At 45.0% G+C, this 20809-nt stretch overlaps 1 protein-coding gene across 3 annotated transcripts in view; it reads left to right on the top strand.

The window, feature by feature from the left end:
* The first annotated feature begins 494 nt into the window (after positions 1-494).
* SHLD1 (shieldin complex subunit 1) overlaps positions 495-20809 on the top strand; it is a 73639-nt gene continuing 53324 nt past the window's right edge. The window contains exon 1 of one of the 3 annotated variants that reach the window (XM_080931330.1): positions 495-518. Coding sequence is in view for 1 of the 3 variants with exons in the window: in XM_080931327.1 (XP_080787453.1) it covers positions 506-518 (13 nt within the window). In the remaining 2 variants the exon portion in view is untranslated. Of the gene's footprint in view, positions 519-20104; positions 20199-20809 lie in introns of those variants that run through there. The other 2 variants (XM_080931327.1, XM_080931329.1) reach the window with 2 other exon arrangements.

The raw sequence follows: 20809 nt of genomic DNA on the forward strand, positions 1-20809 counted from the left end.
GAATTTCTGGTTCTGATAAATGTACTCACTTTTTATACTCCAGACCCAAAAAGAAACATCAAGTGAGCCAAAGCACAGATGTACAAACGAAGGTGAAATATATCAGTATCTCTTACAGCCTCCCATTTTTACAGCTGTGAAGTTTCCCTCGCACCAGTAGCAGTTATAACACGTTGCCAGTCAGACACGTTTCACTGGCACGCTTTGGGCCAGGAACTGCTTGGCTTTTATTTCAATCTGCGCAGAGGCCTGAGGTTCAGTATCATCTCTGCTGAGCTGAATCCAGTGTGCCTTCCTCTGGAGGTTCAGACGCCCATTTCCTTGCATTTGCAGCTACTGGTGACTGTGGCTCCCTTTGTTGCTTCCTTCTAGTCAACCTTCAAGAAATGCCTTCCATTTGCCCCTGGGATCGATTTGCTACTTGGAGGCTGGCCAGCACGGACGTTAGGCTTCTTTGCCTTTTGCGTGAGAGTTGGCATATAAAGAGTCCTGACCAGTTATCAAAATGAATGAAGAAGGTAAGTCTGGATCATGTTTGTTTTAGCTTTTCTGGTCTCGCTGTTGTGGTGAAACACTTAACAAAAGGACTTTGGTTCACAGTCTAAGGGTGCTTCTATCAAGGCAGGGAGCTTGTCACATTGTATCCAGACAGAGAGGGATACATGCTTGCTTGTGTTTATCCCCATTTTAGTCAGTCTGAGATCCTGGCCCTCAGAACCAGTTTTCTCACCTCAGGTACCCTGATTTAGATGGTCTCCCCAAACATGCTCAGAGACATGCTTCCATACTGACTCTAAATTCTATCAAACAAACACTCCCTGATTCAAATCTTCAGAGACAAGCTGATGAGAGACTGGTTCTCAGCTGTCTCCATGCCGAAGCTCTCCTCAGCCACTGCTTCCGTCTGTCTTACAAGCTAGCTCTGTCAGCCTTTTGGTTTATTTTCTTTCCAAGCTTTACTTAGGAAAACAAACCCAGGTTTAGGTATGTCTCTGTTTCCAACCCAGCTGTAAATGAAATAACTTAAACGCAGCGTGTGTGGGTGTGGAATGGGGGATAGCAGAAGGAAGGAAGAAAGGAAGGAAGGAATTAGAAAGAAGAGCCCACTACAGTCTCCTCAGTGCTGGCATTCTGTCCGACACTGTCTTGGCTGCTAACTTACCTTGCTATCCTGAATGCTTTTTCATGGCAGCTTTCCTCCTAGAACTCTGGGGTCGTAGGTTCAGTGTAGCAGGCTGTTGCATTATGGTGAGGTCCCAGGTAAGCTCAGGGCCCTAGATGGTGACCTGCAGGTTGGTGAGGACTTCCTCTTTGGGGAAGACCTTACAGCCACCAGGTGGGTCCAAAAATCAGTGTCCTCCTTGTACCCCAAATGTCGGGTATGAAGAGGTAGATGCTTTAGTTGGAGTTTCTGCACTTCTCTGAGCTCTGTCAGGGACAGGATTCTAACAGCTAACTGCTGTGACCCCCGTGAGGTCCCCCTGGCCCAGCTCCATTCAACACTAACTTGTACTTTTGCCGAAAAATGCTCAAAAGGTTATACCTGCTTGGCTGCACTGGCTACGCCTGTCAGATTTTATCCCATCCTTTTGAAGAATTGGTTAATCCAGGAAAACATCATAACAATACACCCACACTGTCAGTGAGCTTGTAAGCGTCTCCTTCTCACAGCCCCGGGAGTATAATGACTGGTAATCTCCACCACAGGTCAGTGAGCAAGACGTCACCTACCCACCGGCATCCATAAAACCTGGCCTGAGGACCTGGCTTGGTACAAACTGCATGGTGCTTAGGTTTGGTCCAGGACAATCTGAAACTGAGCAGTTTATTCTCTGATCATCTTAGATAGGGCAGCAAGGCCTTATCAAGCTGCTGTAGATTTAGAGATACGGGGTGGCAGAAGGAATCCAGGCCTTCAAGTGAACGTGGGCATGGATAATGGAGTCTGCACACTCTGACTCTCTGTCTGCAGCCGTCCTCAAATCCTTAGCTCCTGGCCTCTGGGATGCATGTGTGGAGGAAGCCAGCCGCCTGCATGATGCTAGTGATGGAGAAGCATCAGCACCTTAGACACAAACATCTTCTTCCCATAGTTTCCCGGGTTCTAAAATTGACAGCGTGCAGTGCTTGGTTGTCTACAGAGTATTGTGGCCAAAGGCATAGCTGTGTGCAAAGGCTCAGAGAAGCTGGGAGTAGAGGCACCGTCTACTTGGTTCTGTAGCCTGGGTGGGCCATAAGCTCGGTGACTCACTGAGACCCTCACTGTCACTCAATCTCTACAGACTGTCCTGGGGAGGTCACGCAGGGGCCCATAAGGACCAGCAGAGACAGATGCTGGTTTCCTCTGCTCTTTTTCTCCTGGTGGGAAGGTAAGGCTGGGAATCCAATATCCCTCCACATTCCTGGAAAAGGAAGATGCTTCTTTTCCCTGTGTGGTATCGTTGATGTAATTCCCCACCAGGAACTAGCCCTTGGGAACGTAGAGGGAGGCTGGTAAGGCTGTGTGTTCCTGACCAGAGGAGGCCAGGAAACGGTCTTTCCTGGTTGTAGTGGGTTGCAGCAGGAAGGTTCCCTCTCATGCTTTATCCTAGTGAGGCAAAGCAAAGGCAGGTATCTGATAGGCCTACATATGCTTGGGATGTGGAAACAGGGTCTCGCTTTGATGGAATGGGGAGGTTAAAGACGATTAGAGTTACTTGGCTTGTCTCACAGAGACGGCTCTAAATTAGGGAGTTTCACTTCCCAGAAGACACATGGGAGGATCTGAAGGGCTTTTCGTCCTCGCTGGCATCTAGAGAGCAGTGGGGTACCGCTGCCCAATCTGCAGCTCCCAGACTTGCTCCATGACAGAGAGTGGCATAATGTCAACAGCGTTAAGGCCACATGAGCCTGTGGTCAATCAGGTGACATCAGTGTTCCTGGGCGTTTGTTACAAACATATCCTCAAACCCTGCCTTAAACCATGGAATTGGAACCTCTGGGGATGAGAGCCAAGAGATAAGGGGGTGAGAGTTACTTTGTGTCTGGGTGTGGTTTTGTTGGTGGTGGCTTGGTTTGGAGATGGGATATGTAAGAACATAACTCAGTGTTCTTCAGTGTTCTAGATTGCTCTCTGTGGCTGTGATAAGCACCAGGACTAAAAGCAAGGTGGGGAGGAAAGGGCTTATCTTAGTTTACAGCTCTCAGGTCAAAGGCCATTACTGAGGGAACGTGGGCCAGAGACTCAAGGCAGGAACCTGGCACAGGATCTGAAGTGGAGGAGTGCTGTGCTTGCTGGCTCCTTGGAACTCTTAGTTTGCCTTTTTAAAAAATAAACCAGCACCACCATCCCAAGGATGGGACCCTTAGTGGGCTGGGCCCTCTCACATTCATTAATCAAGGCAGATTTGTCTAAAAACCAGTAATGATGGAGGCATTTTCTCACTTTGACGTTTCTCCTCCTCAGATTACCTGAGTTTGGGTCAAGTTGACAAAACATCAAACGAACACCAGGTTGGCCTTGAACTTGTTATGTAGCCAAGGTTGGCCTTGAACTCCTGACTGCCCTGCTTCCACCTCCCAACAGTGGAGACATCAGGCATTGAACACTGTCCTTGGCTACAGATCTATGACTTAACAGGCTCTCCAGGGGCTCACATGCTAATGTCTAAGAGCCACTGAATTAAGGAAGGGAAGGCATCTGTCACTGTGAACTAAGAAAAATGGTGTCTACATAAAGAGTTCCAGGATGGCCAGGCCTCCACAGAGAAACCCTGTCTCTGAAAACAAAAATCAATAAATTAAATTAAAATAAAATAAGCTAAGAAGAATACTTTGAAAACTCTGTACTTAAAAGTTCTTAAAGGGGGGGGAGACTGGAGGGATGGCTCAGTGGTTAAGGGTAACAGTTACTCTTCTGAGGGCCCCCGGGTTCAATTTCCCAGCACCTACATGTCTGCTCACAACTGTCTGTAACTTCAGTCCCAGGGGAATATGACACCCTTACAGTCTTACACGTAAAACACCAGTGTATATAAATTAGATTAATTTTAAAAAGTTCTTAAAAGTTCATTTGCTAACAATCAGTAGCTTCCGGAAATTTCTGGGGGTTTGGAGAGATAACTTAGAGGTTAAAAGTATGTAGTGATCTTCCTGAGGACTTAAATTCAGTTCCCAGTATCGGGCATTTCATAACTGTCTGTAACTTCAGCTCCAGGGCATCCATTGCCACATGCACATAGCTTACCCCTCCCTCCAAGTTCCTAAACTTGCAACCTGAGAGCTTGGTGTGATAGTGTATTATTTATAAAGTATCGTGACCAGAGCACAAATGTGCTGCCACGGAGAGACGATGGGAAGCAGCCTGAGCCTTTGGGACTCTTCCACTTTGGGAAGGAGTGAGTTCAAGACCATCTTGGGATACCCAAAATCCTGTTGCAAAGAACAATGATAGCCAGGCATGGTGGCACTTGCTTTTAACCTCGGCACCCAGGAGGACTAGTTTCTGACCCAACCGGTCACCATCGACATCATTAAAGATCACAATGTCTCCTTCCTAAGCAGTTCAATGCAATTCTGCCCTACTTGCATGTGGCCTTGGGGGCTCTGGGAGAGGTTAGAGTGGGGAAGAGTGAGAGGTTCCAACTATGACGCCAGGGGAAGGTATCATTCCCACTTTAAGGTTACCTGTGCTCCACAGCCTAACCACTCACCATTGCTCGGTGATAAGCCTAATAAACTCAGTGATCCACAGGTGAACTTTGGTGGAATCATACCTCAGTTTGTCATTGGGACCTTGGGAGGACGAAGAGGAGGAAGAGGAGGTGGAGGAAATGAGGAGGAGGAAGGGCATGAGGAGAAGGAAGAGGAGGGAGGAAGAGGAGAAAGAGGAGACATTGTTTATATCTCTCCCCATGGAAAGGAATTTTACCTATTCAGAGGCCGGTGGATCTGTGAGCCAGCCTGGTCTACATAATGAAACCTTGTCTTAAAAATAGAAAAACAAAGATAAACGGGAAAGCAAATATAGACATTGAGCCCCAGATGAACCAGCAGATGACTGTGGCCTCAGTAGTCAATGCCAGTGAGATCCGTTACAGTCTTTGATCTCTAAGGAGATCGATCAGTCAGTTATTAGCAAATAAGGGAAACTGGAAACTCTCAAAAAAAAAATATATATATATATATAAGGTTGCCCTGGAGCAATCTCAAGAACACCAAGAATGGTCAAAGATGACAAGGCAAAGGTTAGCCATAGATCTCACTAAAAAGCCCCAGTGGGTTCACCGCAGCCTTGGTTGTGGACCCAGCCATTCTGTCTCTGCAGTGTGGAATCTGGACGGCCAAGGGAAGCTGCCTGAGACTCCCCAGCTTGCCGGAGTTTACTGTATGTCTTGAGTTATGATTATTTTTACATGTGATATCAGAGATATGAACGGGGACCTGAGACATGGCACAGCTCTGTTGAGTGTGGGAAGTTGGCGAGAGCATCTTTATAAAGAAGACATTTATTCCCAGAGTGGCTTTTTCTTGGCAGTTTTCGAGGACTTGAATTGTTTGCTTTGACATTTTATCATCGTCTTACAAAAGGAGTCTCTCTAGTCAGCCATCTCTGGACCTTTTTTCCTACAGACCTGGAAGGTGTGAGGAACTGGCCAGTGAGAAATGGCTTAATTTGTATTAAAATATTATGTTTAATTCATTTACGTTATCAAGTGAAAACAGTCAGCAATGTCAGGCACGGAGAGGTGGGAGAAAGCCAGGGAGGGAATGACAGAAGGACACACTTGTCACGTGGAATTAGCAAATGTCCTTTGCCCTTCCTTCTTTCCCCCCATCTCCCTTCTTTGTTCCCTGTCCTCCCTCCATCCCTTACCCCTCCTCCTTCCTTCCCTCCCCCTCTCCTTTCCTTTTTTCTTTTCTGAAACTCGGCCTCATGTAGCCCAGACTGGCCTCTAATTCATTAAGTGGCTGAGAATGAATCCTCCTGCCTCAGCATCCTAAGATTACGAGTGAGTACCACACCACACCTGGTTTATGCAGTACCGGGGGAATCAAATGCAGGGCTCATGTGTGCCAGGCAAGCACTCCGTCCACTGGGTTGCATCTCCAGCCCTGGTAGACGTGTTCTCTTCGTTTTTTAACATTCTGGGGGTAACTAAACTCTTGCTCAGAGTAGAGCCCTAGTCTATTACCCTCTGATTGCTGAAGGGGTGAACTGTGAGGTGTCTACATCTGCACAGTGGGCACAATCTACCTGTTGTGTTTTATAAAAAAGAGCCAGGATATGTTTGGTAGAGTGTGGTATAGTCGGTGGGAGGGGGTGCACTGGCTGACTCATGCTGAGGAACCTCTTTCCCATGAGGTACCAGCCATAGATGGGTATTGTGCAGAAAGACAAACACACACACACACACACACACACACACACACACAAACACTGAGAGAGAGAGAGAGAGAGAGAGAGAGAGAGAGAGAGAGAGAGAAAGGAGAGAAGGGGAACAGAGAGTCTCTTTTATAGCAAGCCAGGCCTACTTGGCTGTTGCCAGGCAACTGTTGGGCAGAGCATAGAAGGAATGCTAACACATCCTGTGCATGCTTGCAGTTCATCAAGCTTTGTTATCATCCTAATGATGAGGATGGAAAGGTCTCAAGCATGCTAAGCACAAGTTCTAACACTGAACCGTCTCCCAGTCCTTTCTGTCCTCAGACTAAATATGCACTAGTAGTGTTTGTCTGTAAATCAGAGGAGGTGGGCACATTCCTGTAATCCTAGCACTCAGTAGGCTGAGGCAGGTGGATCACAACTTGGAGGCCAGCCTGGGATATCTATCCTATTCTCAAACAACAAAACCAATTTTCTTTTATGAAAAATCCCTTTGAGTTCAAGGTTGGAGGGGTTGGAGCTTAGAGAGTGGTACATTACATGGTGAGAAAGAATGTGGATATTCTTAGCTTTCTCTCAGAGGAAAAAAGGATATCACATCAGGGCTGTTTGGTTTCAGATCCCAGGCTGAGGCCTTTTGTTATATAATCCAGACATTTTGGTTTCTCCTCTTTCTCTCTTTCTGCCTGCTTTTGCTTCTCTCTGTACTCGAGATTCTCTATTTCTCTCTCCCTCACCCTCTCCTTTCCCATGTTGACTTTCTTAGCTTCCTTCCTTGGGGCCAGTGAACCGATCCGCATAAGCCTGTGTTTATGTGTTTTTTAATCTGGCTTGAATTGGCTCATTTTAGAGGCAAAGAAGTAACTTATCAAAGACTTTTTGTCGTTAGATGGAGCTGAATACTCTTTTGTTCTCCAAGAAAAAGATATAATTAAAAAGAAAACAATAAGGTCTAGGGATGTACCTCAGTGGCGGAGTGTTGGCCTAGAAAGCATAAGGCCTTGCTTGGGTTTGAACCGTAATCACCCCTCCTGCCAACAAAGAAAAAAAAGAAAAGGGGAGGTATAGTACCCGCCCACAATCTTAGCTTTGGGGAGATAGCTGAGATAGAATTAGGAATCGTAGGGTAGTCTGGGCTACACAGTAAAAATCTATCTCAAAATCACAAGCAAACAGGAAGCCAATTCCTGGGGTTAAGGTTTAGGAGGTCTCAGGTTCTTCTAGGACAGCTGAGGCTCCGTGAGTCTCTAGTTCTGGTGAGAAGTTCTGATGAGAAGTAAGGTGGGAGGAGCCTCCCAGATGTTTTCACTAATAGCCTTTGTCTTCTGGGGATAGGAGAAAAGTTTCGTTGCAGTTGGAATGCAGAATCTCAGCCTGGCTCTTTTTGTTTGGGATATGGGATCAGGATGTCTGTGAGCATTCAGAGTGTTGAGGGAGGTTCACAGGGAACACTACTCGGTCATGGACTTAAGCCAAGAGAAGGTCTTTATTAACCGGGACACTGACTCCATTGGGTGTCCAGCATCCCAGTGAAGCCAGAGTCTTTCTCAGGGTAAGCTTTCAAGCACAAAACCCATATTCTGGGTTGATATTCTTCAATGAGCAAAAACAGTTACCCAGAAGTAGAACTGCGGAAGCTAAAAAAGCAAGGTTGTACATTCAGAGACTTTTCCAGAACTATGGACTTCGATGGATTAGATCTCTGTTTTTGTTTTGGCAGGTGGTGCTGTCTGCATGCTGAGTTTTATGTCCTGAAAGGGATCAGAGAGTCAGCTGTGCTGACGTCTGGGGACCTGTTACAGGAGTCATGGAGCTTGTCCTGGGAAAGGCGGGCTGTGTCTTTTTTATTTGTCTTGAGTCTCTTTATTCATCTTTATTCGTTCTTCCTAGAGTGTCCACACAGAAGAATACATCTCCTTTCTCAGCATTTTGTTTGCTTGTCTCAAGAACTGTTGAAGAGGGGTGAACAAGCCAGCTTGTTAGGGCTGCTAGGACCAGGCTCTGATCCTAACAACTAGGTACTACCTGGCCATAGCTAGGAGTTGGGTTCAGACAGTAAGCCATCACAGATGGAGCTCCAAATGTCAGGAAGTGTGGTTAAAGTGAAAAACCCCCACAGAGGGGAGACCCTCAGTCAAGTCTCCGGATAACATGGCCCCCCAAGAACTCACGAGAGACCATCCTTGCTGCAATTACATGAGGTTTTTTTATTAACCAGTGCACTGGGGTCAAGACTCATATCCCATGCAGGAGTAGAGGAGTCTGACCCCAAGTGGCTGGGAGATGGGGGTTTTAAAGGAAACAAACCACAACAGGGGGGGGGGTGGGGGGTGGCAGTATGTCATTGAAGAATACCAAAAATACCAGTGAAGAATCTCGAGGGGAACATCCAGTTTCTCAAGATTGTTTATGATGTGTTATTTAACTTTTATGTTTTTATGGTCAGCCAGTTCCTGAAACAGAGTCACTGAACCTGCTATCCTACATTTTTGGCTCTACTCTACCTGCTAGGGGTCTTCTACTTTACCTGTTTGGGGGTCAGGATTTATCCTGGTCTTTCAAAAGCCTGGATGTATGCTTTTACTTTTGGCCTTTTGTTTCTGCAGAGAACTGGTTTTGTTGTTGTTAGTTTAATTTTCATTTTGGAGGACGATAAGGTTTAAATACTATGTATTATTTTTTCCTTTTCAGTGTGTTGAGAAGTGGTTTGTTTATATAGACCAATCTAGCCTAGAACTGGAGATGGTGTGTGTGTGTGTGTGTGTGTGTGTGTGTGTGTGTCCCAGGATGCCTCAGATTTGTGATCTCTCTGCTTCAGTCTCCTGAATTCTATGCTCATAGGTGTGCACCCCCACACTTGACAAAGAAATACATTTCGAAGAGCAGTGTGTGTGGTGAGGAGGTACTCTGATTCAGGAAGTCCCACCTGGTGCTATTCAAATCATCTGATGGGTAGCACTTCCGGTCAAGGGACCAACTTGCAACAATTCTCTTTACAGGTGTTAATGAGCTTCATTCCATAAAGTAGAATGTGCTCCAGTGAGGCAGGCAGAAGAAGGTTTTCTAGGCAGAAGGAAGCAGAAACAAAGGGCAAACAAGAGTTCCCATGGTTTTTTGTTTTTTTGGTTTTTTTTTTTTTTTTTTTTTTGGTGAGGTGAGGTAGGAGGAACATCTCTCTAGAGACAGTACCGAGCACTTTCAGGTCACCCTTTGATGTGGCTGTTGGTTGCCTCATCTTGATTTCTTGGAAGATCAGATCGGGGCTTCTAGGTTACCTTGGTAATCAGAACACAAATAAAAAGCGATCGACTTCATTTAGCTTTTAGCCTGGCCTGGAGCCTATTGCAGACACCTAGTTCCCACCGAGAACCTCCTATAAGTTCTGTTTGTCGCTGTCTTGAGAGGTTGGCTCCTTTTAGTGAAATTTCACCCACTTTGGCTCCTGAGTTGTGGAGAAATTCTCCAGTTTAAGGCATTTGCGGGATTTACTGCCAACAGCTGTTTCTATAGATGCCACCAGGAGATACCAGGCATGTCTCAGAGATGCCACCAGGAGATTGATTCCACGTATATCTCAGAGAAAAGGAGTAAGGACAGACCCTATAAAGGCGCAGCAAGGTGTGGCTTATCCTCTATTCCCTGAGGTATGAGGCAATGCAGGTTGTGTTATCTTCCTTTTATCGACCAGGTATGGACCAGCCACGGGGACTATAGACCTGCAATAGCTCTGCAGACATGACCTTAGCCCCCTGGCTTGCTCCTGAGTCTGTGCAGTTGTCCACACAGAGAGAGCCAATCTTAGGTAATGAGCTCAGGGCTTGTTTGTTTTCTACATCGATGAGTTAGGGGGCATGTGAAGAAGTGTCTTAATTACATATTTCTCTTCATTTATGATTTTATCAGTAATTTTTCCCTTTGTTGCCCTTTAAGCAAGCCAATGTAGTGTGAGACACTCTGTCTGACACTGGGGTTAGTATAGTGCACACAAGTTGTGCTTCTAAAATGCATATAGGCAGGTAGAAAAATAAAATGCCTAAAGGATTTGTGTCATAAACATCCAGCTAAAGGCTGCCCGCTTTATCTACTTTACCAACATTAAAATATATACAAAATAATTAATTAAATTAATATGCCCCTGCTTAGCAATGTTGGGGGGACAGGGGCTCTTGAAAGCTAGGTAAGCATATCACCATTCAGTCATATCCCCAGGTTTTCTTTGTGTATATAAACACATGTACACTACAGTGTGCATATAGAAGTCAGAGAACTGCTTGGGAAGGTTAATTTTCTCCCTCTATGTGCTGGTTTGAATAAGAAGTACTGCCATATGCTCATATATTTGATAGCTTAGCATTAGGGAGTGGAACTGTTTGAAAAGGATTAGGAGGTGTGGCCTTGTTGGAAGAAGTGTGACATTTGGGGTGGGCTTTGAGGTTTTAGAAAGCCCATTCCAAGCCCAGAGGTTCTCTGTTCCTACTGCCTGTTGATCTAAATGTTGAATTCTCAGCTACTTCTCCAGGATTATGTCTGCCACTTGCCATTATGCTACCTGCCAAGATGACAATGGACTAAACCACCATAACTATAAGCAAGCCTCAATTAAATGCATCCTTTATTCTAAGAGTTGCCTTGGTGTCTCTTCACAGCAATGGAACTGAGACACTCTGTCACGTGAGCCCCAGAGATTAAATGCAGGTCATTGGGCCTTTCCAAGCCTATACCCTCTGAGTCATCTCTCCAGCACTTTACTTTGTGAGAAGTCTTCATTAAGTTGCCTAGGTATGGCAAAACGAGAGGCTGGGGATTGTGTTAGTGATAACCCAGTTCTCACTGGAGCTTGGGGAAATTAGGATTTCTGTTGAGCTCTGAGGGAAGAGCTCAGGCCAGGTAGACATCCTGCTGTCTATATGGGCAAGGAAGATCTCAACAAGCTGCGGGGCAAGATGTTCTCGTATGCCTTCCTCTTTGTGCAGACCTGACAGGAGCAATACAAGAAGCACACTGGGCTGGAGAGATTGTTCAGTGGTTAAGAGCATTGACTGTTCTTCCAGAGGTCCTGAGTTCAAATCCCAGCAACCGCATGGTGGCTCACAACCATCTGTAATGAGATCTGATGCCCTCTCCTGGTGTGTCTGAAGACAGCTATAGTGTATTTATATATAATAAATAAATCTGAAAAAGAAGAAGAAGAAGAAGAAGAAGAAGAAGAAGAAGAAGAAGAAGAAGAAGAAGACCAACTCCTCAGTCAACTTTGCAGAATTCTTGAAGAAATGCTCCGAAAGTTGGAAGACCTTCCAAAGGTCCTGTGTTCAATTCCTACCAACTGCATGATGGCTCACAACCATCTGGAATGAGGTCTGGTTCCCTCTTTTGGCCTGCAGTGTATATGTAGGTAGTATGCTGTATACGTAATAAATAAATATTAAAAAAAAAAAAGATTTGGCCAAGAGTGACAAAGCTCATTATGGCGAGGAAGTGAAGAACTATGTTCCCCCAAAAGACCTTATAGCTCCAAACACACCACCATCTGCCTAATCATGATTAGCTTTTAACATTGCCCAAAGATCAAAAGTAAACACCCAAGCCTGTCTATCGGAGATACTGCAGAGAAACTGGGTGAGATGTGGTCCAAACAACCTGCCAAAGATAAACAACCAACCATATGAGCAGAGAGCAGCTGAACTAAAGGAGACACATGAGAAGGAGATTGCTGTGCCCCGTGCCAAGGGCAAAGGTGAAGCAGGAAAGAAGGGTCCTGGTAGGCCAACAGGCTCAAAGAAGAAGAATGAACCAGAAGAGGAGGAAGAGGAGACCAAGGGGGAAGAAGAGGAAGAGGAAGAAGAATAAATGGCTCCTTAGATGTGTACAGTGTGTGTTGCTCAGGCAACCGCTTTGCTAAGAATGTGAAGTTCAAGTGCAGCACAACATTAGATTCAGTTTAGAAACTGTACAAATATTTGTAGAGCTGATGAGATTCTTTGTAGAGAAAACACTTTTGAAAAAGACTTTTTCAGGGGCTGCAACCTATAGTTAGAGCTAAGGCTTTTGATGTTGAATGTTTCTAAATACTTAATGGTTTCTTTAAAACGTATGGCAGCAAAACAAACATCATAGGGATTTGTATCACCAGTCAAAATTTAAACTTTGTAACAAAATAATATATATTACTCACAGAACAAACAAAAAGTTGCCTAGGTATAGTGATGCAAGCCTTTAGTCCCAGTACTTCGGAAGGAGATGCTGGAGAATCAGAAACTCTGGGTTGATCTTGGCCACAGAGAAAACTGAAGGCCATATTGATATACAGCAGGCTCAACTTAAACAGATAAACTTGGAAGAATGGTAGAATCCTCTGAAGCATCAGAGTGCTACAGTTTAGATCTCGTTTTTTGCTTGACTGCTTATTTTATTCCTGGGACAGAGTCTTGCTATGTAGCCCAGGCTGGCCTTGAAGTCAAGCTCTTCCTACCCCCACTCTCTTGAGTGTTGGAGTTGCAGACATGGTACATCTTATTTGTAGTTTAGTTCTTGGATGTCACTAATGACCTGTATGCTAAAGACTTGGTCACTGTTAGGAGATGGTGGAGGCTTCACAAAGTGGGGCCTATAGAAGAAGGAAGTTTGGTCATTGTCAGTTTGCATTTGTGGAGAAGCTAAACCCTGGAACCTTCTCCCACTAAGTAAACAGAGACCGCCACAGAACCAAGTAGCTGTCAACTGGAGCCTTTGCAATCAAGAGCCAAAATAAACCTTTCTTTCTTTAAGCTGACGATCTGTTTTGTCTCATGCATAGAAAGGTGATTCGGTTACTATCCCAAGCATTTATATTTAGTTAATTCTGTTTTTGAGTCAGGGTCTTATATAGCCCAGGCAGGTCTCAAGCCCCACTCATTAGGAAGCTGGAGTTGTTTTGTCCTGGCGCCACCTCCTAAGTACTGAAATTATAGTCACAAATCGCCATGTCTGACTCAAAAATAAATGACAAGGAAGTTTTAATTAAAGAAAACAATCGGGAACAGAGCCTGGTGGCATTGGCCTAGAATCCCAGCTATTTAGGAGGCCAAAGGAAGACTGCAAGTTCAAGGTTTGTCCAAGGCTGATATCATCAAATTTTCATCCCCCTCCCTACCTGCTAGGTTTTATGCAGTAATTTCCCAGGTACCAGGATTAGAAAACAAAAAGAGGGCACAACTCAAGAGAACTCTGAACATATAATATATTTGTAACTCATTACTCACTCTTCCTTAAGGGTTCCCGGACATGCTACCCTTAGCTAAGGATAAGAGGGGTACAGTGAGGCACAGATACTCTCACGGTGGCAGGGAAGCTACAGGAGGGGGAGCAGAGGTGATGACAAAGGAGGAGAGAAAAAGAACAGAGGGGAGGAGGGAAGGAGGAGAGGGGAAAGGAGGAAGAAAAGGAGGAGGAGTGGGGAGGAGAGTTAATCATTTGTTGCCTGTCATTTTGGAGCAGGTGACCCTGGGGAGGGACTATCATGGAGTGCTGTCTTTTCTTGTCTCTGAGATCACTGTTAAAGACCATGACAGCAAAATCAGTTAGGGCTCAAACATTACTGATAAAAGCAGCCAAGGCCAGTTGTTCTTGGCAAGGTCTCTTGGTTCCCTGTGTACTAGCATAGTCTATACAGTGAGGCCTATCTTGAGTACTTTACTCAAAGGCATTGGTTACAGGTGCCAAGAACCTTTGATCCCAGTGCTCTGGAGGATGAGGTAGCAGAATCCAAAGTTTCAGAGAAGCCTAGGCTACGCAGTAACTTCCCAGTCACACAGCGAGTCACCCTGAAAGACCCTGCTTTAAAGAGGCAGACTTGATATCCACCAGCAGAAGAACAGATAAAGCAAATGCTGCATATACACAAAATGAAATTATATTGAGACATAAAGAATGAGCTGAGTGTGGGGATACATAGCTTTAATCTCCGCTCTCGGGTTACAGAGGCAGGCAGAGCTCTATGAGTTTGAGGGCAGCCTAGTCTAGTCAACTTAATGAGTTCGAAGACAGCCAGGAAAAAAGTGTGTGTGTGTGTGCGTGCGTGCGTGCGTGCGTGCGTGCGTGCGTGCCTGCCTGCCTGCGTGCCTGCCTGCCTGCCTGCCTGCCTGCCTGCCTGCCTGCCTGCCTGCCTTTCGGGAGGTGGGAGGGGAGAAAAATGAAATCCTGATACTATAGAAAACAGACATAACTGGAAGTCATATTAAACCAAATAATAAGATTCAGGAAGGCAAATGTCCCTGACTAGGATTAAAAATATATGCCACTATGCCCAGCCTCAGACATTTTCTCTTATGTTCAGAACCAAGATTAAATTTATACATGTGATCCAGACTTGGTGGTACAATTCTTTAATTCCAACTTTCAGGACACAGAGGCAGGTGGATCTCTGTAAGTTACAGGGCAGTTTGTTCTACACAGTGAATTCCAGGACAAGTCCTGACCCCTTCTCAATACAAAAATCACATAGTTGTGCATGGGTGCATAAATGTATACACCCTTCCCCCCACCCCCGACACTTTTTAAGGGCTGGAGATATGGTTCAGTGGCAGAGAGTCTACTTAACATGTTCAAGGGCCCCAGCACCACCAGAAGAAAAAGAAAGTCTTTGTTTATGAGGCAAGTGGTTATCAGAAGAAAAAAACCAAAACCAAAAAAGTCAGAGGTAGTGAGCCATACCTGAAAGCACAGCTCTTGGGACCACAGGTTGGCTGTGAGTTTGAGATCAGCCTGGGATACACAGTGAGTTCCAACCTGTAACTACTCTGCGCTATGGAGAGACTCTGCCTCTAAAGAACACACTATGTTTCAACTGAGAAGAATTTTCATACTATGTACTTTCAACTGACAAAATCATATGTATACCACAACGTATACAGGATGACTCATTCTGGCTAGGTAGGTTCCGTATGTACTCCCTCACACAGGTACCACTTGTGGTGAAGACATTTTATACCTACCTCAGCATCTCCTGAGGACACCATACATTACTAACTGCAGTCAGTGTGCTGAATGTCTCGGCTTCATGTCCTAGGCACTTCTTGCTCTTCTTGTCAACGTCGATAGCTGAAGGTGGCTCTGGGTCATGGATTAGACATGTCTGCTTCTAGCATCGTGATAATAATTACTTTTTGTTTCTGTCACAAAATATTTGGTAAGACCCAAATAAAGGGAGGAGAGATCTATTTTGACTGACAGCTTCCAAGGCTTTAGTTCAGCCCAGTTGGGAAAGCATGGTAGCAGGTACAGGCTGCATCTAAGCTAGGAAGCAGAGAGCTGTTGGACGCTAAGCTCAATTTCTTGTCTGTGTTCAGCCTATGCCTCCAGCCCATGGAACGTCACACAGTCACGGTGGGTCTTCCCACCTCAACTAATCAGTATAGAAACTCCCTCCCAGACACACCCAGAGGCTTGTCTCCTTCATGATTCCATATCCTGGCTGGTGGATAACCAGTTATTGACCAACAGAATCTGCCACAGGCTTTCTGTTTACCGTGTTCTCACAACCCTGGGTACTAGGAAATGAGCTGTAGCTTCTGCTGTGGTGGGATGTTTTCAGAGTACTCACTACTTGAGTAGCATTGTGTTAGTAATTTTTTTCATTGTTACAGTCCATCCTTCTGGTATTTGTAAATATGTAGGTGCTGCTGACAAGGTGACTCTGACTCTAGCTACTGAGAAGTCACTGGGAAGTAAAACTTCAGCTACACTTGTAGATCTACACATCTAGTCAGGAACTTCATAGTCTCTGATAGAAGTTTAAGTGCCAAGTAATTATATGATGGTATCTTTACAGTATCACTGAAAGAACAATAATATATTTTCAGATTCATTATTACTTAACCCTTGAACTTTTGTGATGTTTTCTTTCCCCTTTCATAAGGATCATTTCCCAAATGACAGTAGTTGGTAGGCCAAAGTTCAACATGACACAGAGATAAAGTCAAAGGACCTCAACCTGTTTTGAAAATAGCTATTTTGGTCTTCCAACTAAATGATTCTTCTCCTCCTGCTGAAAGACATTTGGTTGAAGTAAATGACTGCAGAAATTTAATCATAAAGCACAAATATAGATGCTAGAGAGATGATTCAGTGGTCAAGATCATGTATCGCTCTGTTGGAGGGCCTAAGTCCACTTCCCAATGCCTTCATCAGGCAGCTCATAACTGCCTGCCACTCCGGTGCCCCTGGTGCTGTCTTCTGACCTTCTCAGGCACTACACTCAAGTGTACAAACCCAGACTCACTAACATAATAAATTGAAAATAGTTAAGAAAAATTGTAAATCATACAAATACAAAGTTGTGATGTAAGTCATCTTATGTTGCCTTTATATAGTCAATAATTAAGAGAACAGAGAGAGGGTCAGGGCTGTTAATGTGGTTCAGCTGTTAAGAGCACTGGCTGTTCTTGCCGAGGACCGAAATCTGATTCCCAGCACCCACATGGTGTCTCACAATTACACAACTCTCCGGATGTGGTCCAGGCTAGCCTGGAACTAGCAGTCTTCTTGCTTCAGCCTTCTAAATGTGGATTATAGGTACACACCCCCACACTGATTAACATGCTGTGTTTTGCTGGTTAAGATCTGTTGTTTTCCCTTTTCTGTTTGTTTATGCTCCAGGGTAGACTCAGGTCCTTCTCCCACCGCAGACTTTTGGGTGCTGGACCGTGTTCTATGACTAACGTAAGATTCCGCTTTGATGGCTGTCATATACCCAGGAAGTGACTGAAGGATGGTCAGAAGCAGACTGCAGGCTAACAACGTTATTGAGATCTCAGAACTTTGCTCCAGGAAGCTCCATAGGAAAAACAGCCTTCATCATGAAAAACACGACATCAAAACACTGGAGCAGTAAATGGACACATGAGCTATTTGCCAAATAAATGAGATAATGCCGAGAGGCAAAGGCTCTGAGTTCTGCTTCCATGACAAACGGGTGGTAAAGCCTTGTTTGGGTGTAATTGTTGAGTTGGGTGTGGCTGGAGACTGTGACCACAGCAGCTCTTCGACCTGGGTCACTGAGCTGAGATCTGGATGGAATTATGCAAAACATACACCTGGTCCTAGCCCTTGGGGTGGCTATTGTCTATTGTTTTGTGGGGAAAGAAGGAAAAGCAAAAGGATCTAAAGAGATAAGTAGAAAGCAGCTCTCCTGGAAGGAATGGTCAACTCCTGTTTGACTAGTCAGGGGAGGTTCCTGGAGGAAGAGCTCTCTAAAGCTGAGATCTGAATATTACCAGAAAGTAGAAAAGAATGTTTTTTTTTTAACTTATATTACATATTTATTAAAGCAAGAACTATATAGAAAAACACATTTGTCCTGCTTAAAGCCATACTTGGGAATAAACCGCTGTACAGATGATTGTACATCTTGAAAACATGGTGCATAACAGATTGCATAAAAATGTTACTGAAATAAACCAGGCTTATATTTACCTGACTTAGGTCGTAAATGTAGACCAGGAGACAAAAACAGATTTTCCTTGTCAAAGTAAGCAGCAGTTGGAGGACTTCGGCTCCCCGTTCGGTACCTTTAGAACCACGACTCACCAAGCACCACCATTTAGGTTCTCAGGACATGTTCTATACCCAAATCGGTTTCTCTCCCTGTGACATAATAATGGTTTTTTGGAAGGCAAAGAGTGTTCAAGGCGATCTTTACATGTGTATTACATCATCGAAACACAATTTCAGGGAATTCTGGTCTTTCCTCCCCCCCACCCCCAACTCACTGATTTAATGTATACCCTGATACCCACAGACTTCCAGTCACCCCTTGGCACTTTGTAAGTCCGGGCATGTTCAAGTTGGATTTGCTATTGATCATGATAGAAGATCCAGTCTCAGACTCCATCTGTTCCGTGATTTCTTTTTTTTTCCAAAAAGAATGTTCTTAAGGGACTAAGCTGGGATGAAGAAAAGCTCAGGGTGAAAAAGAACAAGCATGGGGAATTTAAAAGAAAGATACAGTCAGTGTGTGGGTGGAGCTCTGGGGGATGACGACGTCTTTGTATGTTAGGGTGGTTTGAATATGCTTGGCCCAGGGTATGGCACTATTAGGTATGGCCTTGTTGGAGTAGGTGTGTCCTTGATGGAGGATGTGTGTCATTGTTGGGGTGGGCTTTTAGACTCTCTTCCTAACTGCCTGCAAGCTAGTCTTTTCCTGGCAGCCTTTGGATCAAGATGTAGAGCTCTCAGCTTCTTCTTCAGCACCATGTCTGCCTGCCAGGCTTCCTGCCATGATGATAATGGACTGAATCTCTGACTCCGTAAGCCAGCCCCAATTCAATGTTGTCCCGTATAAGAGTTGCCTTGGTCATGCTGTCTGTTCACAGCAATAGAAACCATAACCAAGACACATGTGTGCATATTTTCACAGTATTCAGTTGTTGAATGGCCAAACTTCAAACTTCAAGCAGTATTTGCATGGTTTTGTTTTTGGGTTGTTTTGTTTGTTTGCTTTTTGAGATAGTATCTCACTATCTCACTATCCATCTCTGGCTGGCCTGGAATAGATAATTAGACCAGAATGGCTTTGAATTTACAGAGAACAGCCTGTTTCAGCCACTTGGGCAATGGATTTTAAAAACATTTAAAATCATCCCAACTGGCTCAAGCACTATCTTTAAATATTTTTAAAATTATTTTTTTAAACTTTATATGTATGTGTGTTCTGCACCATGTGTGTGCCTAGTGCCTTTGGGGGTTAGAAAAGGACACTGGATTCTCTGGAAATGAGTTTAGAAAAGGTTGTTAACTGTCATGTAAATGTTGGGAACTGAACCCAGATCTTTGGGAAGAGCAGCCCATGTTCTTAACTGCTAAGCCATCTCTCTAACTCTTCAAGAAGAATTTTAAAAACATTCCTCTAACTTGCAGGACTCCTAATGTGTGGGGTCTCATCCAAAGGTATCTAGAGGACGCTATGAATATACAGGACCCCTTCAAAATTATGGTGAGCAGAAAACCGTCCTCAGTCTAGTTAAACAGAATTGTTCTAGACTAGCTTTTTACAGTAGTAGGCCCAGTGGACAGCACCAAACTGAAGTGGAATCTTTTGTGCTAAGTGCTACTTAAATGAACTTGGAAACAAGTTTGCTTTTTCCTTAGTTCTGGTTAAGACACTCTCCTCTGTTTAAACCAATAAAGACAAGACACTAGAACTTGGGCTTTTTATTGTTTCCATTTCTTTCAGTCACATCTCCCCATGAGCAGATCCATGCTGCTCTAGAACTTTCCTCTAGCTCTAGGCTGAGTTTGTTCTGATTGTGCCCTTTCTTGAGAGGGGAGGAATTTGGGACCTTACCTATCCAGACACCTGCTCACATGCTACGCCATAGCCCCAGCCCCTCAAATTTTGTCTCTCAATAGTCCGTCCCCCTTTTGTGTGGTCCTGAAATTTTAGCCCGAATAGAATTCATGAAACAATATTAAATTTTTTTTTTTTAATGCTTTGAGAGAATTTTGCTAGCCTGAAGCTCCTGATCATCCTGCCCCCCAGGCCTCGGGTTCAGAGTGTACTTCCAAGGCTAGTTTTCGTCTTATGTCCCTTTAAAGAGACTTTGCATGTTAACAGTTTCCCAGTTTCTTTGGGGTCCGACAAGGGCACTTACAGCAACTAGATATCCCAAATGACTGTGTGCTGGGGGGGGGGGGGGGGGGGGCTCAGGCAAGTGCCCTCAGTTAAGATGGCCGCAGCTGCCTTGCTTTGCCCTTTTCTGCCCTCTGCAAAGACCGGTTCAGTGACTTCCTTTTAAACCTCTGTTTTTCCATAACAAAGATGGAGCCGACGCTTCCGGTTCCGGGCTCTTGCAGTCAGGCGGTGAGTGACTCGGGGCTCTGAGGAATGTCTGCGGGTTTTCTCCTCTGTCCCGGAGGGCAATGGGAAGGGAGCCGGGAGGAAGGAGGGAAGGGAGGATCGCACAATTTATCCCACGAGTTTCCCCGGCACCCGCCCCGCCCCTCCGCTCCAGGCTCCGCCCACTGTGCTCTTCTACCTGGCTTTGGAATCAGGATAGCTTCCAGTTAATTATCTGTTTTAGTGCTTTACGTTTTTGTTTGGTTTGAGACAGGGTCTCTCCACATAGCCCTGGTTTTTCTGGAATTCACTCACTACGTAGGTCAGATATGTTGTAAATTAGATTTCTCGCCTAGGCCCAGACAGACCACACCAAACACGGTTCCACGTGGAGAGGTTTAATAGAACGGGATAGGGCAGGGGTCAAGGCCGGGCGAAGAGAGGAAGAGGAAAGAGGGAGAGGAGGAAGGGTTTTGGTCTTTTGTAGGGGTAGTGACGTCACTTGCTCCCAGGTGGAGATGGGATTTAGAACTGATGTCTTCTGGGAATGCTTTGGCTGTTTCCATGGCAATTGATGTGCTAGGTTCCTGTCACCTGTGGGTGGAGCCATTGCTGGGGGAGGGGGCTATCCTAAT

Source organism: Micromys minutus, assembly GCF_963924665.1.
Source record: "Micromys minutus genome assembly, chromosome: 17".
In the NCBI taxonomy this organism is placed as follows: Eukaryota; Metazoa; Chordata; class Mammalia; order Rodentia; family Muridae; genus Micromys; species Micromys minutus.